At 40.4% G+C, this 24,364-nt stretch overlaps 2 protein-coding genes and 2 long non-coding RNA genes across 6 annotated transcripts; all 4 read left to right on the forward strand.

The window, feature by feature from the left end:
• The first annotated feature begins 799 nt into the window (after positions 1–799).
• LOC125020368 lies at positions 800–1,922 on the forward strand. Its single transcript, XR_007114196.1, has 4 exons — positions 800–940; positions 1,068–1,124; positions 1,224–1,325; positions 1,417–1,922. It is a non-coding gene; the product is annotated as an uncharacterized LOC125020368 (long non-coding RNA).
• A 1,210-nt stretch (positions 1,923–3,132) lies between these two features.
• LOC125020373 lies at positions 3,133–4,174 on the forward strand. Of its 2 annotated transcripts, XR_007114197.1 has the most exons (4): positions 3,133–3,268; positions 3,396–3,452; positions 3,551–3,652; positions 3,743–4,166. It is a non-coding gene; the product is annotated as an uncharacterized LOC125020373 (long non-coding RNA). The 2 variants fall into 2 exon arrangements; XR_007114198.1 differs by lacking the exon at positions 3,133–3,268 and having other exon boundaries at positions 3,356–3,452; positions 3,743–4,174.
• Positions 4,175–6,669: 2,495 nt separating this feature from the next.
• Positions 6,670–15,214, forward strand: LOC125021662 (PLAC8-like protein 1). The gene is made up of 4 exons (XM_047607790.1): positions 6,670–7,947; positions 9,763–9,869; positions 9,971–10,125; positions 14,073–15,214. Exons 2-4 carry the CDS (start codon positions 9,770–9,772, stop codon positions 14,241–14,243), a joined length of 426 nt encoding a protein of 141 aa, XP_047463746.1. The 5' UTR covers positions 6,670–7,947; positions 9,763–9,769; the 3' UTR covers positions 14,244–15,214.
• Positions 15,215–15,579: 365 nt separating this feature from the next.
• LOC125021670 (cornifelin homolog A-like) lies at positions 15,580–18,876 on the forward strand. Of its 2 annotated transcripts, none has more exons than XM_047607803.1 (4): positions 15,580–15,747; positions 16,416–16,542; positions 16,929–17,083; positions 17,965–18,876. In XM_047607803.1, exons 2-4 carry the CDS (start codon positions 16,437–16,439, stop codon positions 18,076–18,078), a joined length of 375 nt encoding a protein of 124 aa, XP_047463759.1. In that variant the 5' UTR covers positions 15,580–15,747; positions 16,416–16,436; the 3' UTR covers positions 18,079–18,876. The 2 variants fall into 2 exon arrangements, with proteins under 2 accessions (XP_047463759.1, XP_047463767.1); XM_047607811.1 differs by having other exon boundaries at positions 15,583–15,747; positions 16,422–16,542.
• Positions 18,877–24,364: the final 5,488 nt, after the last annotated feature.

Below are 24,364 nucleotides of genomic sequence, written 5' to 3' on the forward strand. Positions count from 1 at the left end.
CAAGGAACCCAAGGGACATCTTTAGCTACTCACATGAAAGCAGATAGACTAGCGAAGCTACTTTAAAAACCCAAACCCACTATATCACATGTATCAATTATGCCTCTATACCAGGGGTCTTTCAGGCCAAGGACCCCAAACTGATGGAGAGATTAAATAGGGACCCCCTATCTACTATATGTCTTCTATATGAAACTAGTGTCATTTATAAATATACATTATTATTATCATTTTGCATTCAGTATTAAGCTATCCCTTATCCCTTTACTAAGATATGTTTGGTGATTCGTGTTAATGTGTGTCCACAGAAGTTTTAAAAATATATACTGTATATAAAAAATGCAGTGCCTCCACGGACCCCCTAGGGGTTGCGGACCCCCTGTTGATGGGGGTTAGACAACTGTAAGCTGCTCCATTCAGATGACATAAGAGAAGCTATAACTGAACTATGTTTATCTTGTTACTCTTCTTGATGCTAAATCTGAAGATTTAAAGCGAACTGTTACCCATACATTCATGTTTTTGAGTCCAAGGGTGAAATATAGAACCACATACTGTTTCAACTTGGCATGACACTGGATCTGAGGCCCTGGCTAAACACAGCGATGCACTGCCTGGAGCCCATCTGATGAGGCGTTTTAGTCATTTATTTCCAGTAAAAGCCAAAGTGGTTGAGAATTTGTGTGTTTGTGTGTGTAAGCGCTATCTCAATGTTCATCACATTTCTCAGATAACTCCATCCCAAAAAGATTGATCTTGAAAATCAACCCCTGCAGACCCATGGGGATGTGACTGCTATATAAATGCCAGAGTTTCTCTTCTCCGGTAGAATAATTTGAACTCCCTGGAGTGAACAGAGGAAAGAAAAAAACTGCAGCCATGTCCAGGATCGTAGGCGCGACTCTCCTGCTCATCCTTCTGATCGACATCTTCTGCACAGGTACAAACGAAGCGAACTTTTTTTGTGCATGGCTCCTATTCTGTCTTAGTAGCAAATATATTGTAGTGGAGGGTGATGTGTCCACATGAATAATTTGTTGCTTGTTGTCTTCTTTGATTGTGTACAGCTTCATCTGATGATTTTTTTGTGAGTAGACTGGATCTCGTCAAATGCAGATGCAAATGTGAGTGACAGTTTTTTTTGTACTGCACAATGAAAAAAAAGTTCTTGAACTAGAGTTTTACTGAGAAAATATCAATCAATGCCACTGTTTTCATTACAGACTTGGCAAATGGTAAAAGAAAGTGTCCCTTTCCACTGATGCCCACGGACGACAAACTCAAAATCGATCTGATCAAATGCCTCTGCAAAACAAAACAAGACAGTAAGTGAAAGGAAATACGCTGGTATGAGCAGGTTTTGTATTAATAGTCAATGAATTTAATGTTGTCATCTTTTTTTTTTTTTTTTTGTAGGGTCTCCAAAGCTTCGGGCATTCTGCAGCCACTCAATCCTTCCATTGAGTAGATAGTATGGGTTAATTTTTTGAAGACAATTTTTCTTATTTTCAGTTCAGAGAATATATCTCTAAAACAGATGAGGCATGTCTGGTACTGTCTAGCAAACACGGAATTAAAAAGATAAATCTGTATTTATCCTGCAGGTAAAGCACATTATAAATCTTTCGTATCCACAAACTCACTGTATTGAATATTGAAATAATGTTCCATTTGTGTTAATGTCTGCAGCATGTTGTTCTTCCTCTAAAACACACATATGTACATCACATATCACATCTAGCCTTTGTTTCCAGATCACATGTTCTCTTGTTGTGTTCTATTCTCTTTTGTTGTTGTTTTCAGTGTTGCTGCAGCTGGCACAATAAATGTTCACACTGATGAATCAGATGTTGATTTAAAAGCTATTTCACCGTAAAAAGTGGTAGAAATAAAAGAAAAAGGAATAAAAGAATTTCATGCAAGACTCTTGAAAAACATCCCTCAAAGGAGGACGTTCTTTATCGACGATCCGTTCATGCTTCACGCTATCTCTCTTGCACATGTGCAAAAAAACACACTCACAGACCCACTAACACGCACATGCACTCACACCTTGGGGCCCCTGGTAGTCACGTGGCTCCATTATAATAAATGGGAAATTTACAAGAATTTCATGCATCGACCTATGATGAGAAAGTGGTTGAATCTGATCAAATACAGTAGAAATGTCAAATATCACTAGTTTTCTTCTAAATGAAAAGTTGAAAATCACAGAATGCATGGTTTTATGCTGGAATGGCAGCCAGATTAATAAATGTAGTTTGATGGAAGTCAATGGGGCATTTTTGGCCACGAAGGTGTCCAGAGGGAGTATCTGACATAAAAAAATACTGATGCAATCAAATCAATTTTATTGCTAATCTTTGACATATCCAAGACTCTAATTACCATCAAAGTTCCATCCACCTACTGTTTATTTTATGTAAAATAATGCAGTTTTTATCTTTTTTTTGTAAAAAAAAAAAAAAAGAATAAAAAAACGTTTTTTTTGTTTTGTTTTTTGTTTTTTAGGACTGGCATTTAAAGTGTTAAAATCTTGAAAATGATTGAAATTTTGGTAGTTTTGAGCAGGTCTGAAGTTGTTTAAGTGATTCATGAAAAAAAGCAGAAAAAAAGATTGAAGTATGAGGATATTATGGCATTTTCGTTACGCGTGTAAATTTTTGCCACAAAGGTATCCAGAGGGTAGGAAATCTGCAGTGCCTCCATGGACCCCCTGTTGGAGACCTATGCTCTGGACGACTGCAATTAAGATGACACAAGAGAAGCTATAACTGAAGTATGTTTACCTCGCTACTCTTCTTCATGCTAAATCTGAAGATTTAAACCAAACTTTTACCCATACATTCATGTTTTTGAGTCCAAGGGTGAAATATACAACCACATACTGTTTCAACTTGGCATGACACTGGATCTGAGGCCCTGGCTAAACACAGCGATGCACTGCCTGGAGCCCATCTGATGAGGCGGTTAAGTCATATAATTCCAGTAAAAGCCAAATTGGTTGAGAATTTTGTGTGTGAGGGAGCGCTATCTCAACGTTTATCACATTTTCCAGATAACTCCATCCCAAAAAGACTGATCTTGAAGATCAACCCCTGCAGACCCACGGGAATGTGACTGCTATATAAATGCCAGAGTTTCTCTTCTCCGGTAGAATAATTTGAACTCCCTGGAGTGAACAGAGGAAAGAAAAAAACTGCAGCCATGTCCAAGATCGTAGGCGCGACTCTCCTGCTCATCCTTCTGATCGACATCTTCTGCACAGGTACAAACGAAGCGAACTTTTTTTGTGCATGGCTCCTATTCTGTCTTAGTAGCAAATATATTGTAGTTGAGGGTGATGTGTCCACGTGAATAATTTGTTGCTTGTTGTCTTCTTTGATTGTGTACAGCTTCATCTGATAAATTTTTTGTGAGTAGACTGGATCTCGTCAAATGCAGATGCAAACGTGAGTGACAGTTTTTTTGTACTGCACAATGAAAAAAAAGTTCTTGAACTAGAGTTTTACTGAGAAAATATCAATCAATGCCACTGTTTTCATTACAGACTTGGCAAATGGTAAAAGAAAGTGCCCCTTTCCACTGATGCCCACGGACGACAAACTCAAAACCGATCTGATGAAATGCATCTGCAAAACAAAAAAAGACAGTAAGTGGAGGAAATACGCTGGTGTGAGCAGGTTTTGTATTAATAGTCAATGAATTTAATGTTGTCATCTTTTTTTTTTTTTTTTTGTAGGGTCTCAAGCGCTTCCGGCATTCTGCAGCCACCCAATCATTCCATTGAGTAGATATCATGGGTTATTTTTTTGAAGACAATTTTTATTTTTATGTTTTTTTTTCAGTTCAGAGAAAAAATCTCTAAAACAGATTAGGCATGTCTGGTACTGTCTAGCAAACACGGAATTAAAAAGATAAATCTGTATTTATCCTGCAGGTAAAGCACATCATAAATCTTTCATATCCACAAACTCACTGTATTGAATATTGAAATAAATGTTCCATTTCTGTTAATGTCTGCAGCATGTGGTTCTTCCTCTAAAACACACATATGTACATCACATGTCACATCTCTTTTGTTGTTGTTTTCAGTGTTGCTGCAGCTGGCACAATAAATGTTCACACTGATGAATCAGATGTTGATAAAAAAGCTATTTCACCGTAAAAAGTTGTAGAAATAAAAGAATTTCATGCAAGACTCATGAAAAACATCCCTCAAAGGAGAATGTTCTTTATCAACGATCCGTTCATGCTTCACGCTATCTCTCTTGCACATGTGCACAAAACCACACATCACACACACTCACAGACCCACTAACACGCACATGCACTCACACCTTGGGGCCCCTGGTAGTCACGTGGCTCCATTATAATAAATGGGGAATTTACAAGAATTTCATGCATCGACCTACGATGAGAAAAGGGTTGAATCTGATCAAATACAGTAAAAATGTCAATTACCACTAGTTTTCTTCTAAATGAAAAGTTGAAAATCACAGAATGCACGGTTTTATGCTGGAATGGCAGAAAGATTAAAAAATGTAGTTATAATGGAAGTCAATGGGGCGTTTTTGGCAACGAAGGTGTCCAGAGGGAGTATCTGACATAAAAAAAAATACTGATGCAATCAAATCAGTTTTATTGCTAATCTTTGACATATCCAAGACTCTAATTACCATCAAGGTTCCATCCACCTACTTTTTATTTTATGGAAAGTAATTCAATTTTTTTTTTTTTTGTGTAAAAAACAAAACAAAACAAAACAAAAAACGTTTTCAGACTGGTATTTAAAGGGTTAAAATCTTGAAAATTATTGAAATTTTGGTAGTTTCGAGCAGGTCTGAAGTTGTTTAAGTGATTCATGAAAAAAAGTAGAAAAAAGATTGAAGTATGAAGATATTATGGCAGTTTCTTTATGCGTGTACATTTTTGCCACAAAGCTATCCAGAGGGTAGGAAATTTGCAGTGCCTCCATGGACCCCCTAGGGGCCATGGACCGCCTGTTGAAGACCTATGCTCTGGACGACTGCAATTAAGATGACGCAAGAGAAGCTATAACTGAAGTATGTTTATCTCGCTACTCTTCTTCATGCTAAATCTGAAGATTTAAAGCGAACTTTTACCCATAAATTCATGTTTTTGAGTCCAAGGGTGAAATAGAGAACCACATACTGTTCCAACTTGGCATGACACTGGATCTGAGGCCCTGGCTGAACACAGCGACGCACTGCCCGGAGCCCATCTGATGAGGCGTTTTAGTCATTTAATCCCAGTAAAAGCCAATCTGCTTGTAACTTTGGTGGAAGTTCATCCCAGAGTTTGAATTTTAATGCCTTTATGCACATGTTTGTGTGTGAGGGAGCGCTATCTCCACGTTCATCACATTTTCCGGATGAATCCATGCACAGCTGAGAGATTCCCCCCCCCCAAAATTTCCCCTCTTAGACATGCCAAGACTGATCTTGAAGATAAACCCCTGCAGACCCACGGGGATGTGACTGCTATATAAATGCCAGAGTTTCTCTTCTCCGGTAGAATAATTTGAACTCCCTGGAGTGAACAGAGGAAAGAAAAAAACTGCAGCCATGTCCAGGATCGTAGGCGCGACTCTCCTGCTCATCCTTCTGATCGACATCTTCTGCACAGGTACAAACGAAGCGAACTTTTTTTGTGCATGGCTCCTATTCTGTCTTAGTAGCAAATATATTGTAGTGGAGGGTGATGTGTCCACATGAATAATTTGTTTCTTGTTGTCTTCTTTGATTGTGTACAGCTTCATCTGATGATTTTTTTGTGAGTAAACTGGATATCGTCAAATGCAGATGCAAATGTGAGTGACAGTTTTTTTTGTACTGCACAATGAAAAAAAAGTTCTTGAACTAGAGTTTTACTGAGAAAATATCAATCAATGCCACTGTTTTCATTACAGACTTGGCAAATGGCAAAAGAAAGTGCCCCTTTCCACTGATGCCCACGGACGACAAACTCAAAACCGATCTGAGGAAATGCCTCTGCAAAACAAAACAAGACAGTAAGTGAAAGGAAATTGTGCGCTGGTGTGACCTTGTTTTGTGTTTATAGTCAATGAAGATATTTAATGTTGTTATCGTTCATTTATTTATTTATTTATTTTTTGTAGGGTCTCCAAAGCTTCAAGCATTGTGCAGCAGCCTATGGCTTCCAACCCCCTTGATGTGAAATAAAATTAAATGTCATGGAGAGACCAGGAGTGAAGGGCTTTGTGAATACTGTACAGTTACTGGTGCAAACTCATCAAAGAGCACACAGAATCAATTGGTTGCCAGTGTTTAAATAAGACGTGATATTATTATATTATTGTAATATACTGTAAAAGCTTTTTTTGACATTGGAAATAAAGTCATATTTTTTATTAAAAACGTTTTTGTCAGTGTTGTTTGTGATGTGTGCAGATTCCTTTAGTGCAGGGGTCCTCAACATTTTCAGGCCACGAACCATCAAACTGATGGAGAAATGAAGTAGGGAACCCCTACCTACTATATGTGTTCTATATTAAACTCGGCCTGGATAAAATATACATAAAAATCATGATTTTGCATTCAATATTAAGCTATTCAAGTAATGCAAAGGTTAAAATATTAATTTTGTTTTTATTTCAAACATGTGCAACAGCGGGTTGGAGCTGAATAGGCTCTCTTTAAATTTAAAATAAGAAATATATATATAAAAAAAGGCTTATCCACCAAAGACTTTGTGTCACTTAGACTTAGTTTTGCGGACCCCCTGTTGAAGACCTATGCCTTAGAGATTAAATAGGAAAAATAAAAGGAAAAATAAAAAAAATAAATAAATAAAAGTACAGTTTTGTATATTAAATTAAAAGAGGATATCCGTAGCATTCAGAGGAGAGTAACACAAATACAGCACAGTACAGCACTTTCCAACACGTTCTGCTCTTCTTGATCTGTCTTCATGAAAACACAATGAGAGGATTATAAAAGCCAAAGACTGGGAACAAAGAAGAGTGCCGATCTTTGCTGATACGACCTATCATCCAGCAAATCTAAGCTTCCAGCTCCAGCAACATATTTATAGCACAGGACAGACAGTGGTATCCGTTCCCTCATCTAGAGTCAGATGAGAGGTTTCACAGCGTTTGCTCTGTAGACCACTGTGAAACAGTCTTAAAACCCAAAACTCAACACTATTCTTCACCACATTCCTACTATCAGTCAGCGTTACTTTCGTTTCAGTTTCTTCCACCTTCCACGAACATGGTCGCCTCTGTTAATCTGCGCCATCGTTCGTATCAGCAGCCCCAGCCCTGATGGAAGAGGAGACAGGGTTTGTTTGATATGGGTAGGATTCGGTGAACTGGGCTTTTCCTGATACCTGTTTTGCTCGCTTGTGCAAGGACAAAGAGAAATCAGATACCGCAGCGGAGGCATTGTTTATGTTTGGGAACGCTCCAGTGAGAATGATCCATGGAAGCCTTTGCATGTGGTGCAACTGCAGAAAGAGCTCTAACTCGAGCTCGAACTACGCTGACATTCGCTGGCTGATGAGAGGTCTCCAGGCAGCCTGTTACACAATGACTGATGTCTCCATGGATTCAGAACACTGCAAGTCAGCAGAGTGGACGTAAAAAGTTTACACATTCTGGTTAAAACAGCATTATTGTGAAGCAATATATATTTATATATATGTGTGTAAGAATAGGTATAGGTAGAGTATAGGTATCTTTTAACAATTCTGTACTGTGTAGATTTTTTTGTTATGTCAAGTCATGGGAATGGAATGACCTGTTTGCCCATCTTGTTGAATATTTACACCAAAACACAGCAGTCAGACAAAAGGAGTAGAAGAGGGCAGCCAGAAAGAGAGTAAAAGTCAAGCACGTTAGATAACAACACGGGTCCCAGCCCTTGGTTTTCCACCATTTAGGAGAAGTAAACCTTTAGACGGGTAAGTCACCTTTTCCATTGAGATCAGTTATAAATTATCTCTGTGAATCAGTCTTTATCAGGTTGGCTCCTAGCCATGTGTGCACCAGTAAAAAAAAAAAGAAAAAAAGAAAGAAAGATAGAAAAAGGAGCACTCTGTTGGTATGTTGTACAGCTGAGGAGCAGAGTTAAAGTGTAACTAAAGTCAGGAGACAGCAGTGTTTAATCTTCTCGAGGGAGGAGCGAGTGAACCGTGATTCCGGTGATGGCCTGAGAATATGGGTCACAGATGCATTTCCTAACTTCCACTAATGTTTAAAGATGTGAATCTGAGTGGTTCTCAAGGCTGGAGCAAGAAACAAACCTTTGAGTCATCTCTGACTCAAAGGACCATGATCTCTGTAAAATAAACATTTTGTAATCTCCTGTACACCGTTTTTTAAAATTATTATTATTAAATTTTACTACAATGACAATTTTACATTACAAAATGGTCCTCTATTTAAAGACACTTGTTGGGGACACTTCACACTAGACGATTACATGTCATTGAGCTGTTTTGTTGTCATATGACACATTCCTAATATTGTGTTGGTCTCTCTTGTGCCTTCAAAACAGTTGTGACTCATCAGAGAATGGATATAGGCCTTCTGAAGGTGTCCTGTGGTGTCTGGAAACACAGTGTAATGATATGGGGATCGATACTAAAATATCGATACTTCCGATACCAGGTCTTTGTGCTCTAAAATCGATTTCCAAATAAATATATCGATACTTTCGATACTTCAGTTATTTGCGGTAATGTAGGAACACAGTGGAAAGTGATTCAACTACCTCAGTAATATAATTCCTATACAATAAATAAATAAATAATAATAAATAAATAAAAAATATTTTTTTTTTCTTGTTTACCAGACACATATTGATATCGGATTGGTATCGCCAACACCAGCCTGAACGTCACTCAGAATCAGATTGGAAAGGAAATCGGTGAATTGGATCCTATGAGTTTATGGGAGGGGTCCTGTGGATCATCCCACATATACTTGATCAGTTTTGGATCTATTGATTTTTTTTTTTTTTTTTTTTTTTTTTTTTCGTTCGTAAACAGTCTGTCGATCTGATAACATGTGATAGGAAGGCTAATATCTCAATACCGATATCGCTAGTTTTAGACGTCTACTTGTGTGTATGACAATGGTGACTTTTACAATGAACATCTGTGAATCTAATTACAAAAAATGTATTCTGTACCTCTGCATAAGAATTAAACAAGCTGCCAAATATCCGACTACTCTTTAATCGGAGCATTTAAAGACAAGTCAATTAAAAATCTGCGCTAATCACCTTTTTTTTTTAATAAAAAAGGTTACATTCTACATTCTCATACTCATTCATATGTTTTTTTTAAGAAACATGATGTACGTGTATATGCCTGTGATGGTCAATGTTATGTATTTTACAGGTTTCATAAAAGTATTGATATTTTTCTTGTGAAAGCAGACTCGGTATCGATATTTTGATGGAAAGATTGATTGTAAAAAACATGCGTCTAGATCGAAAGTATCGATATTTCTGGATCGATACGCACATCCATAATGGCAAAATACTCCACTTTGATAACCAATGTAAAAATAATCTACATTCAAATTAGATGCTATGAAAAGTAAGAGAGCTCTGTAGACTCAGATCCTTTTCACACCGCACATAGAGATTAAATCATTTGTTTTTACATTTCCATACATATAGTTGTTTTTGTTTGTTTTTTTGACATGCGAATCTTTTAATGTGTGGAATACTTTAAACCCCCCTTCCTCTTGTGGTCATGGATGGACAGCTCAGCTATGTCCCGACATGTGGTCCAGCTTCAGCCCCAGAGCGGTGTTCAGGAGGCAGGTCAGTGGAGCACTGGCCTGTGTGAGTGCTACAAAGACATAGGAGACTGTAAGTAAATAACACGATAGATGATAGATAAAATTTTGCTTTATATCTGATCCTGTGTGACTGAAAGCTTCACTGTCTGGTGTGCCGCTGTTTGTGTGCAGGCTGCTTTGCCCTGTGCTGCCTCCCAGTGTTTACCTGTAAGGTGACCAGAGCAGTGGGCGCGTGTCCCTGCCTGCCCCTGCTGGACTGTATAGGCTGTGTACCGCCAGCCTCTTTGGCTATGAGGGCTTCTGTCAGGGAGCGATACGGCATACAGGTACGCACAAATTATGACTTAAAAACAACAAGATTTCAGCTGGGTCTTACAGAAGTCTTCAAATGACAAATATCTCAAACCTTCTCAAAAAGGACATAAACTTCCCCACAATACTCTCGATTAAAATAAGACCCCCCCCAAAAAAGTCTTCATGTGTGTGCTACTCTACTGGATGGATGAACACCATAATGGTTCCCAGAGACCTGTCATTTAGTTTATTAATGATGGTGGAGCCCCATCTAAAGCTATATACACTACCAAAACTTTATTCCAAGCAATAAAAGAACTATCTCAGGATAAAAACAAGATGGGAAAACTTGAAAACATGGAGTGAGCGGACCAGTGGCCCAGTCTCTAGACTTTAACCCCATGGAGCATGAACTGGACAGAAGAGTGGAAGCAAAGCGCCCTACAAGTGACACACATTTCTGGGAACTTCTGCAAAAAAAAAAAAAAAAAACGGCAAGAACTCTCCCAAAAAATATTTAATTTCCATTTTTAGAAAGAAAAAATGCAGCGAGTGTGTTCACATGTTAAATCAGTTAAAGATGGTTACTATGATGAGTTCAGAGTTTAGAACAGATTCTGGGTTATATATTGATTCCATGATCTTTTTTTTTAACTTCAGTTGTTTATTTGGCCTATGCTTTCATTTCAGAGTAAAATGAGACATTAAACTGCACACATTTCCATAAAAAAAGAAAGAAGTACTACCACTGTTTGAGACTTGTTGTGCAGAGATTTAACCCTTTGACTTCCACACTAACAAATACAATTAATCACGATTAAATATCATTCATTCTTAATCCATATTAACAGCATACATGGTAAACGTTTGCAGTTGTACAGATTCACACAGTGATGTTTATTTTCATCTGTCGAAAAGAGTTATTTCTCAAAAAAGTATAAAAGCCATAGCTTTTGTGTATCTCACAAATAGAATGACCAGCAATGGTCAGAAAACCGGTACGGGTGTCTGCTGTGTGTGTATGTGGCTGCTGGACAAAAGGACAGATTTGCGGGACTTCAGCCAACGAAGGTTCTCGTTGTTCAAGCGATTTCCACGGTCAGAATAAGCCACAACATCAGACCAGACCTGGCACCCCCACCCCGTAGTAATGACAGTCCAGTTATTTAGGAACAACTTTGACAAGAACATGACAAGGTGTTGACCTGTCCTCCAGATTCACATCCACAATATTAGGAAGCTGTCCGTTACGTTGCGGCTGATCTGTAGCATATCTACTGTGCTGCGATATAAAACTTTTCCGTCAGGCAGTTTTGATTGGTGCCCACAGAAGAAGTTAACTGACTTTGAATAGACTGGTTTTCCGTCTCGTCGTGGGGAAGGGAAGGGCTGAATTAGCCCGACTTGTCGGGTAGAGTGGCCCCTGTGGTGGCTGCGAGTTCCTGATAAACTACCTCCTGGAACGGCTCAGCTGATTGTGTGTTTAACCGCGCCGAACTGTGCCTCCAGCTCAATTACACTGACGCACGCGGCTTCGAGTAATTACGGCTGCCGCTGAGGAGACGGAGACGTCTCAGCGATGTGGGGCACAGTAACAGCAGCCGGGGGAAATAGCTGCAGCATCAGTAGGTGCGCATAATGACACCTGTTATTACCTTTAGCAGTTGCGAACACTGACACTTGATATCAGCTGAAGACGAAGGGAAAGCAGGACACACAAGCCTGCTCTACAGCTATAAATAATCGAATGAATAAACAACTAACAGTTCGGCTAGCCACCCACTGCCTCACTGCTGCCGTGCTGTTTGTCCACACTGTGCACTCATCCACCTGCGTGTGCGTGACCACGGGTCCGATAGACATCGGCTCTCCGTCACGATGAGCACTCGACTAATAAAAAAACAGATGTTTCACATGCAAACAGCGTAGACCGGGGCCACGGTGGGAGCCTGATGTTGGATAAGTCCAACCGCTCCTTTCTGGTACAGTGAAGAGAAGGAGAGATAAGGCAGGAGGTGGGAGTGGTTGGAGGCCTGGCGGGCAGAGGCTGGAGCGCTGCCATCGGAGAGAAGGAGATGGTTGGTAACGTTGCCTCATCCGGAGGTGGAGTGGGCCGCAGATCGCTGTCAATACTGCGGAGCGGGAGCGAGGAGGATGCCGGGAGATCTTACAAGACAAAATAAAATAAACTAAACAAATCGTGTTCCAGCACGTAGGTTGTTTGTAAAACGAGGCGACGCTTTCTCATAAGTGAAAGCAGAAGCTGCAGCTTATTTATCGTGAGATTAAAGCTGCAGACCGGTGGACGTCGTGTCGATTATCTTAGGGTCCTATGGGTTGAGGGGACGGTCCTTTGTGGATCATCCCACATACTTGATCAGTTTGGGATGTAGTGAATTTGGAGGCCAGGTCAACGCCTTGACCTGTTCTTCATGTTTGTTTCAACCCTCGGGCATCTGTTTAATTTACCATCCTCTAGTTACTTCAGCAGACAAAAATATCCATGCCCAGAAACTACTATAAAAATTTTATGATTTTTTCTGCATAAACCTCCTAAACCACTTCAGCACTTTACAGAACTACCATATGTCATTTGAATACACACTCACACACACACACACACACACACACACACACACGCGCGCACACACACACACACACACACACACACACACACACACACACACACACACACACACACACACACACACCCCTCATAATAGCCTGTACAGAAGCACCAAAATGAATGGAATAACAAACATTCTATTCATAGTCCCTATAATGGGGGAAGTGGCTGATTTCAGTGTTGGATGCCAAAAATGACAAATTTGACCATTTTTCTCATGAATGAAACCCTAATGTTGCAGAATGAATGATTGTATTGTGCCATGGCTGAGAGATTAAAAAATGCAGTTAGAATGGAAGTCAATGGGGCATTTTTGTCCGCTAAAGTTACAAGAGTTGACCTGTGATAGAAAAATAGTAAGTTTACCAAACAGGTTGTACTGAATAAGTGCCTTGTTTCTGTAGAGAACCAATCGGTTCAAGAGGAGCTCAGGAGGCCTGAGGACTTGGTGTAGTTTCAGTGAAGTTATTCCCTCCTTCCAGATTGTTCCTGAGTTGTTCCTAAACCATTTTTTTGCGTGTGAATGGCTGCTGCCATGGAAGAGTGTCATTGCTATGGGGCAGCATCCACATGAATGACGTCAGGCCTAATCACACGGTCCATATGATTTACTTCCCCTATCGGTGGTCATAATGTTGTGGCGGATCAAGCGGCTACATGATGCATACAGCTCGCCAGCCTGTGATGCCGTTAGCGTTGCAACACAGACCGATTGCCGCGTCGTCGTCGCCATCACAACATCAGATTCAGAGGTGGAGATAAAGTTCACACTTCGTCTGCAACCCCCTTTTTCTGAGGAGATAAATAAGACGGGACGGTGCGAGCGCAAACCAGAAGGCTGCAGTATTTAATTCACTGTGAAGACGCGAAGATTGTTGGTGGTGGAAATGTTATTCTAGTTGTTTATGTCGCCTCCCACGCTCATTTCACAGCAGGGTCGCATGAGTTTACGCCGCTGAATATCTTAGTTATATATCGTGTGACTGCGCGGTTGGTAAAGTTCAAAAAGGTCGGATCATGCTGACGGAGAACCTCGGCATCATGGAGGAGAACCCACATGCTCAAGCTGCACACGGAACATCTCCAATCTGCCTACTTGCCGTGTCTTTCAGACTTTATTGATTTACCAGATCTCACCCTCCAACATTTCCATCTTCCTTTTTTGGTTGCTATGAGCAAACGAGGCTGCAAGAAACTCACCATCCTTTACCTTCAGTTAGGAAATGAAGCAATGATCTGCTGCTTGTTATGTCACTATAAAATGTGTTTTTTTTTTAACAAATGCAAACGTTCACCTTTTGTCTCCAGCCCCCCGCCTGCGTTTAGGCCTCTCTCTCTCTCTGTGTCTTACAGGGGAGCGTTTGCAGCGACTGCCTGTACGGATGCTGCTGCTATCCGCTATCTTGGCTCCAGATCTCCAGAGAGCTGAAAAGAAGAGCAGCATCCCACGCCTCCTCCTCCACATCCTCCTCCACCGCCAGATACACGGCTCTGACATCCCTGCAGGGGGCGCACTTGGTCTAGACGCATCCAGGACTTGTTTTTTTTTTTTTTTTTTTAACTTTTTTTTTTAAATTATTTATTCTTTTACCCCCCCTGCAGTGCGTCCTCTAGAGCACAGGGGCTGATTTAATCACACTTCCTCTGCTCTGCAACCGCTCCCTGTTACCTCAGAATTCAGCTGGGACACAATGCGTCTCGCGGAGAGGAAAGCCCATTTTGTGCCGAGATGAAGAGAAAGAACCTCCAGATAAAATTCATTTCGGTATTAGATACGGGTCGTTTTTGCATGCTGAGAAACTAATTAGCTTATCGGATTGTGTTGTACCAGGGGTGACATGTAACGCGGTTCCAGCTCGAGCTCATTAAGTTTCAGTTTGGGAAATCTAGTTTGACAAAAAAACACACAAATGAAGTCAAAGAGGTGGAAACGGCCAGAACCAAAAAGACAAACTGGTTTTACAAACAAAAGCATGAAGAGCAGCGTGAGGGCCTCTAAATTCACTAGATCCCAAACTGATCAGGTGTCTGTGGGATGATCCACTTCCCCTGGTGTTTTCAGCCTCTGGTTCCTGTAAAGTCAACTTATCCTGTGAATCCTGAGAGACTAAGCAGTGGTCAAAAGTCATTCAATCAAACCAAACATTTTATAGAAGAGCAAATTTAGCTGATGTTACTTCTGGACATTTGGTTAAGTAGGAGTGTGAACATAAGACAGTTTTATATTATATTATTAAGTTTTTACATTGTTCATATTTTTAGTGAAGTAAACAATATGAACTATTCCACTATTGTGATTGTTAAAAGAGTGAAGATCCATCTGGATAACATTTTTGCGTTCCTAAAATGTTTTATGCCACAAAAATATCATTAACTAATGTTAATGAAATGTTCGTTATAGTAGTTCTGAACACTTTCAAGTCATCAAGTGCAGATCTTTTAATCTGACTTTTGGAAACTTCATGATTACTCACATTAAATATTTTTCCATTTGCTATTGTTCTGTTTCCTTCCCTGTCTACAAAGCTACTCTGGAATTTTGAGCGACGCTGCGGTCCAAATATTTAATGCTCAACGGTTGCAATGAATCCATATAAAATGTCAAATATTGCAATGCTAATGTGAAAACAAAAGGCCGACGTGAATGCAAGGAAGTGGCCGAATGAACATTTTCTCAGTGGGTGTGATGAAGAGCCATGGGAGATAGAAACAAAGCCTCAGCGCCACACGTCCGTGTAGTACAGAACATTCTTTTTCGCCATTCTTTCTTATCACATACCTTTCTAAGAACTGACTCGCACGTTTTAAATGTGAGGTCATTTTGAGACGCGATGGTGGTCAGATAGTCTGATGCCTGAGTGTCGGAGGTGTTAGTCAGGAGTGGACAGACGGGACGGACCAGTCAGGGACATCCATCCCCTGCGATGCTGTCACGTCTGCTGCTGTCTGCCGGCTCTATAAGACGCCCCGGTGTCTTAGAAGTCCACCAGTCAGAATTCACCAAACTCTGCTTCTTCTTAACAGAAAGGTAAGAGAGACAGACTTATAACGTAGATACTGAAAGCATGCAGACCAGCCGTAGGCCAAAGAATTCAGATTTACTTACATTTATATTTGCTTGTTAAATGAGCAACTGGGTAAATGTCATGTTTTAAGATGGAGAATTTAATTGTTTAACTGTTGTACTCTTTGAAAAATGGAAGTACCTTTCCACGTACTACCAAATATTTTTTGAGGACTATGAGTATTTTACATAATAACAGCAATAAACCAGGACAGTTTAGTAAATTCTTCTTAGTGAGCCGTGCATTTGTGACCTGATCAAGACCAATGCAGGCTCTCGAGAGCCTGGATTGATTTTTGTTCAACCCTCATAACAATAGGGGAAAAGCTACATGTCATTACAATCATTTTCTGAAACGGCTTGCCTTCTGGAGGGTCACTTGAGCCTACTCCCCTGAGCAAGAGGCGGGGTACACCCTGGAAAGGTCACATCTCCAGCCAATGTAGAATCAATTAACAGAAGAGCACAGTCTTTGGAGTGTGGTAGGAGGCTGAAGTACCCAGGGAGAACATGCAGCGTCCGCACAGAAAGGCCCCAGTCGGCCACTGTCAACCGCACACATCTCGTCTTTTCAGTTTTGATCTATCCCTAAGCCTAACCTCCGGTATTTCTCTGCTTCCCTCCATCGGTAGCAACAGTTTGCAGCCGAAAACATGTCGGTTAAAACGACTGTCAACCAACCCCGTCCCTTCATCATGACCAGTGCCTCCAACGAGTGGACCTCCGGCATCTGTGACTGCTTCCAGGACCTGCCGCAGTGTGAGCATGCATCTCATTGTTATTAAAGCAGGTGAACCCGTTCTCACGGAGGACGAGGGGAGACGAATTACGCGCGCATGTTGAGACAAGGCCTCACAATTTAAATCCCCCTGAGAACACACTGATCATTCAGACCTGGGTCTCACAGATCTGGGTTCGGGGAATGCCGACAGGCGTCAGATTGAAACTCAAGTGGGCACTGTGAAGTATGTGGGCATGGTGGGAGTCGTCTTCACGTATCAAATCTCAAACCTGAAACAATCGGACATGTTTCCGTACTAATGCTGTGCTCACACCTTTAAGAGGATTAAAAGTTCAACAAGGGATGTGGAGATGTGATCTTGTCGACGGATGTTACGAAACGTCTCTCTTGTGTCTTCTCTCAGGTTGCCTGGCTTTTTGGTGCTTTCCGTGCTTCGCCTGTAAGACGTCACGCGAGGCCGGGGAGTGTTTGTGCTTACCTCTGCTGGACTCCTTTGGAATCATCCCTCCAATGACCGTGGCGCTCAGGGCGTCGATACGGCAGAGATACGGCATCGAGGTACAGACGCCGAGCCAACGTATCATTACTGAGGGCCTTCTGCATAAATAAAAACGCACCTCAACTGCGTCAGCAACTAGTTTACCAGCATAAAAGTCACTGTTGCCTTCAGTGTTTATCTGATCTGTGATCAGTCCCAAACCAGTTTGGCCTTTTGTCACACTCTGTATTTACGTTCCCAGGCGACATCCAGCAATTCATTCCGCAAGGTCATTAAAGAGGGCTACGGTGCACCGTATTCCTTTGTTCCAGCTGATTTGTTTAGGCGCACTCTGACAGTGATTGATGGCTGCAGCTGAACAATGTGGCTGTGTTAAAGGACTAGCACTAGGGCTGTAGTAGTTCCACACTTGTAGTTAGTCCAGAAATTAAATTGAAGAGTGAATCAAGGCTGCAGAATAGTCCCAATGTGAATCCTTGCAATCCTCGCCAGGCAGTAAAGCCCATGAACCACCCAAAGACACTTAAAGTGCCACCTCAGGTCCCGCTGGGGTGCAGAGGGGTGTAACCATAACTATGACCAGGACCACTATTTGGAGGAATTAGATTTTCCTTACATTTTGGGTGTTTTGCTCACTCCATCATGGAGGTTGCTGTATTGGCACCAAGCTGCATCTATGATTAAAAAAAATTCCTCAATAATTTAGTGTTTTGATTAGATCATAGGTCTTCCACAGGGGATCTGGAAACCCTACAGGGTCTGGAGATGCATTGCATGGGGGTTGCAAAATCTTTGGATGATTAGACATTGTTCATCTAGGCCTTACAGCTTTACAGACGTCACTGGTGCCTTTGATTTAATTCATGCATGTTATTTGTTTATTTGTTTTGTTCAGTTGACTTTCCTCATGCTAACCCCCTCCAACTCCCTGCCTTCACAGGGAACACTCTGCAAAGACTGCGTGTACGGCTTCTTCTGCGGACCGTGCAGTTGGTGTCAGATATCAAGAGAGATGAAGGCGAGGACGACTCCCATCACCTTCGTGGCAGCCTGACAGGAACAAAAAGGCCTAAACCCCAACGACTGTATCATCACAATTAATACACGCGTCATCACCATCATTGCAGCTGCCATGCTGTTTGGAACAGAACAGTGCCACTGAGACTGATTCCTGATCTGCTTCAGGCACGTCTGCCTCTGAGGAATGTGACTGAGCGTCAGATAAGCACATGAGGGTCTCAAATGTTGCATAATGACAGACGCCGCAGACTCCTGACTTCCAGTGAACTATTAGCAGATATTAATGAGAACTCATCAGTGAGGCACAGTAATTATTCCTCTATTTATTTATATCCACCTCTGCATTTTAACTGGATATTCCTTTCTTTTCCTCAAGCCTCTTAAAATTTCCTGTGGATTGCTTGGCCCGAAAGATTTGGTGCTATCTTTCAGACATATATACACATGGGTTTGATTTCACTTTTTATATGGATGGTAAATAAATTTACTATAAGTTATTCATCATTTTATTGCTGCTTAAGTATTTTGAGTTAGTTCCATACATACATGGTTCCAATGGTGTCAAAATAATGTGAGCATTTGCATGTTTATTTTAATTGAATCTGGGACTATTCTATTCACCTTTGAAGTGTACTTCAATTGTGTACTTCAATATAATGAAATTAGGAGCTTTGTGGAGTTCTCACCCTCTGACTGTTATGTTATGATCGATATTCTCCCCCCTGTTGACTGGTGAAGGCCACTCCTTACAAAGTGCTAGAGGAGGCCCAGAATGGTCCGATGACAGGGAGATCAACATGTGAGCATTAAAAACACAAAGACTTAATCATAATGAAGATCTAGTCCGCCGCGTTCTTCCTCCTCCTTTCCTCTGCTGCGAGTATAAAGGCTCTTCCTGCCGCTCTATTTCCGCACCTCTTAAGCTTTCCCACGCTGTCAAAATCTCTTCATTCTCACATAATTACTAATGTGCAATCATATTTTCTGTGCACATCAGTCCCTGGGTCGTCCTGCATCCTCCTCCTCCCTATCTCCACTTTTTTCTGGTTGTCTCCAGCTGCCTGCCACTTGCATCTGCTACTCCAACACCGGTAATGTCTAGACTCCAGGAGGTGTTGTCGTTTATCTATTGTCTTGTATTGTCTGGGATTCAGCTCTTTGATGTCCTCCCTTGTTAGGGGTCCAACAATGAGGGCAAGAAGATATGCAGATGTACAGTATAAAGTAAACTGTCAGGCAAAGCTATCAACATGGACATGGTGTTTCACGTGTCAGCCAGAATTAGTTATTTTGGGCACATGTGGACATAATTTTTTGGCACAAACAGAGGGTTCGCCATGTTGGAGGCACTCAACAAGGTAAACAAAGCTCACGGACTGAAGTAGATCGTGGAAAATGGTGAATTAATGTCGTGTTTTTTTGCTGTACCAACCGCGAAGACCACGGAAAACATTTGGAATTTTATTCAGACCGCCAAAAGTTATGACAAATCAGAGAGAACTATGCCAAAATCGGACTAAAAGAGGCCCTTCTGGTTAGCAAAGCTAAACCAGGATCAACCAGGGGAAATGGCTCAACAACATCAGAATTTCAGCCCATTTCTTGTCAGATCATTGAAATGTTGATAGCAGTGGTTGGTACAGCCACTGCTATCAACATTTTAATCACCATTTTCTACTATCTACTTCCGTCCATGCACTTTGTTTGCCTCGCCGAGTGCCTCCAACATGGCAACTTCCAGATTAATGACGCGCTGTGAAAATCCTCTATAGAACTTCATGTACATGGTAAATCCCAGTGTAGTCTCACATATGTTTGCTCTAGAGCAGGCATGTCAAACATACGACCCCATGTGGGTCATTTAATCCGGCCCGGCATAAATTTATGAGTATGTCAAAAAAAGAAGCGAGTCTCTAGCTAATTTCTATTAAAAGTTGTGATTTTTTAAAATAAATACAAGCCAAATGCTCCCTCCGGCCGCTAGAGGGCAGTAAATGTGTAAAAGCGCTCACGTCAAGCATGCGGCACTGACACGAGTTAGTCACAGGAAATAAACATTCGCAACGTGATGTGTCCAAGTAAAAATAAACCGGCAATCTTGCTTCACCATTCACCACTACTAAACAAGTTATCGGTCAACACACCCTTCCCAAAATGGCACTGTCAAAAAAAAGAAGAGTGGACACGGAGTGCAGAGTTTTCCAGGAGAAATGGACCGAGAAGTATTTATTCACAGAAGTGAATGCAAAACCAGTGTGCTTGGTATGTAATCAGCAAGTTGCAGTGTTCAAAGAGTTTAATATTCGGCGCCACTCATCATAAAGACAAGTATGTCATATTAAAGACAATTAATATTGTGCAGTATATTCTCAGCTTCAGTAGGCCCAGCCTAGTAGTTTGATCTGATGTAGTCTAATCCTATTGCCCATGCACTGCTATAACTTTTTTATTTATTTATTTATTTTATTTTATTTTGTATTTCTTTTTTCATTTATTTCAAAGCAGTATGACAATTAAGGCGAAAATATATCTTTTATAGCTCCCACTTGAGTTTGTTTAGTGTGGTGAGTTGGTTCAGGTGTAAAACTGCATTCACTCAACTGTTAAAATAAACCAGTTGTTAACACATTCACGGCCAAACATGAAAAATCATTTTTTTCCCATTGTTTTTGAATAAATGTGTTGTGCTTAGAAAAGATCCCTTGTCATACGTGATTATAATATGTAGGGTAGGCTACAAATGTAGGCTGAATGATAAAGCATAGTACTGAAAAACAAAGCTAAATATTTGGAGTTGACATTCTTTTGCTGATCCGGCCCACCTGAGAACAGAAAGTCTGGATCCGGCCCCAGAGCCAAACTGAGTTTGACATGCCTGCTCTAGAGGTTGCAGGCCAGTTTTTGTATTGTTATTGGTGTTATATAAATAAAATTGAATTGAATTGAATTGAACATGCGAATCTGCCAAGCTTAAGTCATGGCTTGGAGCGTAAAGAGCCAAATATTGTTCCATGTGATCAAAGTAGTGCCTTTACAGAGGTCCTATCAACAGATGAGTGGTTGAAGCCAACACAACAGCATGCAAAGTAAGTTTATGAGCTACAGGCTTTTTTGTCAAATGTATAAAAAATAGTTCAACAGATGTCTGGGATACTTCACAAGTTCTGGATTTTTGGTGATATTCCTGTTCACCACTTGTAAAGGGACAGTACACGCTACGACTTGAAATAAATGTTGTTACCGCTGCCGTGACGATTTTAATGAGGGAATCAGAACAATTGGAGGAAGGAGCCCTTTTCACGTGCTGGGACTTGAGGGCGACTTTAAAAAAGGTGTGATGAAAGCGGGAAAAAGTCTCTGGAGAGAAATAGCAATGGTTGTTTTCATTTTCAGGCTTTCCTTATTTGAGTAAGTCACCGTGGCAACAAAAAGGGTCTGGCGTCAGCCACCGGCCTCAGTCTCCACATCTGATTGTTGTCCAGCCTAATGAGAGGAGCACAGGCTTCTGTATCTGGGTTTGGGCTAAGGCATCAGTTAACTTAAACTAGGGCTGCAGTCAGGACCAGAATCCAAGTGTCATGCAGTCAAATGCAGCTTTTTGAAATGTAAACATATTCTGTAGAGATTACATTTCAGTATTACATATATTTTCGTTTCATGAACTTAATAGCGAGACTTAGACAAGTTAGAGTCGAAACAACTACACTTACAGAATCTGAAGAAAGCTGTCCACGAGCGGAGTGAAAAGTAATTTAAATTCTTTGCATTTTCTTCTTTTATGCACAGACTAAACTCAACATTCCTTTTCATAAATCTGAAATCTTTTACAAACTGCCTGAGCTATTTCAGGCTTTCACAAGATAAAGTTCACTTGAGATAAGACCTGTTATCAGTGCTAACCATTTGAACACTGTTTTGAGGTTGCTTTGACCTCAGCTCTTTTCCTGCTAGAGTTCAGGGAGTGTTTCTGTCTCCCCCTGCTGGATTAGCTGCACTCTGCAGATGGTGTTTGTCCTGTCATTGTGTTTCCACGTCGATAAGATTAGCTCACTGCTGTAGGAGCTAGGAGACTTTAGAAGAGAGGAAGAACTATCTCAAACCTATCTCACTCCACGTCGTTGTCGCAGCTGTTACTTCTTTCCTTTTTTGTGGATCTACTGAGAATATCATCTGCGTCTACCCCACATTCTGCAACATCTGCTGGCCAGATCAAAAGATACATCAAATACTGAATATATTTGCTTAAATATATAACTTCCAACAATGAACACTTTTCCTAAACCAGGAATGTTGTCATCTCTTCGCCAGGGTACGAGACACCTGACGATTTGTCCCAACTTGTTACGAGTCAGATGATGATAAGCCAAACAAAAAAATGTGACTGAAAGCTAATCTTTAGATAGATGTAAGTTATACTTTATCGGTAATTACAAACAATAATACAGTCAAGGGAAGTTTAAATCTTTTGTATCCTGCTGTAACATGTTCATAACTCTATAACAAATATTTTTGGCTAACATACAGCATCTTTTACGTCTTTACACGTGTGAGTTCATGTGCACAATGCCGTATCTTCCGTTCATTTCCCTTCAACTGTTGCAAACGATGCTTAGATGCGATTGACGCAGCCTCCCAGTTTGTTTTTGTCATTCCCTAACGTGGCTACATATGCTGTTTAATAACTTCATCTTGTACTCTATAGGAATCCTATTGAGAGAAATACATATATTCAATTAACATATTTCAGCAAACTATACAATTTTAATATGTTTGGATATCCTTTGCTCAGTGTATCAAGCTGTTTCTCACGTTGGTAAATAGTCGTCTTTTTACGGTTCCACAGATGCAAACACTCAACTGGACGTTTTGAAATAACTGTTACATGCAAAAGTGTTCCTGGACATTTCTTCTGTCCTTTCTCTTCATTTCCGTGTGGTGTCAGGTGATGCCACTGCACCTGAGACGCCTTGCTCATTTAGAGAAACCATAAAACACAGCGAGACCTCTGAGAGAAGACACAGCAGGTTGTCAGTGGGCTGATTGGAAGCGTTTAGATTGTGTGTTTGCTTGCTTCTTTCTTTTGGAAGCAGGATATTTGCCATTCTTCCTCCATTTATTTGGAAGGAGGGAGTCATTGCTGTTTCAATTTTTAATTTGTGGTTAGGTTAAAATCTCTTGTTGAAGCCGTTTTTTATTTAACGTGGTTAATTCTTAACTTCTTTTATGGTTGACTCATATTTTATGAGCCAATTGTTAGGTCTTTCTCAGGATAATGGTTTAATAATCCTTGTCTTCATTTCTCTGGGCTGCTGTTACCTCGAGATGAACTAGCTCAGGTTTATATAAGTCTACAGAGGCAGAGGAGAGGAGGAGAAGGGCTGTTGAACAGTTACCCATGCTGCTACTGTGCTCACCAATGCTCGTTTTAGTTTCCCTCCACTGTGTGACCCTGTTGCTCCCTCCTCCCCACGACCCCTGCCACTCCCATCTCATGCTCTCTGAAGTTTCCCCCCATCAAAAGCAAGGACTGCACTTTTTTTTTTTTTTTTTTATGCGTGTACTCCAAAGTTCAGAAGCATGTATATGAAACTGACTTGTGACTCAAATATAGGAGCAGGAATCTATGTAAGATGAAAATCAAGAAAATTGAGAAAATGACCAATCATTCTTGACTGATTATTTATTTATTTATTCTGGATTTTTTTCTGCATAAATCTCTTAAATCACTTCAGCATTTTACTAAACTACCAAAACGTCAATCATTTTGAATGCAACCCAGTTAAATTCCAGTTTGATTACTTGAAGTCACTGTTGTTTTTACCCAAAAAAAAGCATGAAAAATTTGCTATTTTGCATAAAACTAATGCTACCATCTTCTGATCTTAGAGGAAAAAAATATCCCATTTACTAGTGTTGAATACTAAAAATTACAAATTTAATTTTTTTTCTCATAAATGAAACCCTAATGTTGCCGAATGAATGATTTTATTGTGTCATGGCTGAGAGATTAAAAAATGTAGTTATAATGGAAGTAAATGGAACATCTTTTGTCCACTATGGTTACAAGAGGATAGTAAATTTTAAATCTGATCCTACACAAAAACTAACAATGCAATCAAGTCAATATGGGTTAAATAGGGTTAAAATTCCTCAAAATTAATGTATTTTTGATAGTTTAGTTCTCAAGTGGTTTAAGAGATTTATGCAAAAAACAAAAAATCTAAACAAAAAACACAGAAAAAATATTTATCAGGTTTATATAGTAGTTTTTGGACAGATGTTTTTGATCACTAAAATTACAAGTGGGTGGTAAAAAAAAT

The sequence above is a fragment of the Mugil cephalus genome, chromosome 1, assembly GCF_022458985.1.
Source record: "Mugil cephalus isolate CIBA_MC_2020 chromosome 1, CIBA_Mcephalus_1.1, whole genome shotgun sequence".
NCBI classification, from domain to species: Eukaryota; Metazoa; Chordata; class Actinopteri; order Mugiliformes; family Mugilidae; genus Mugil; species Mugil cephalus.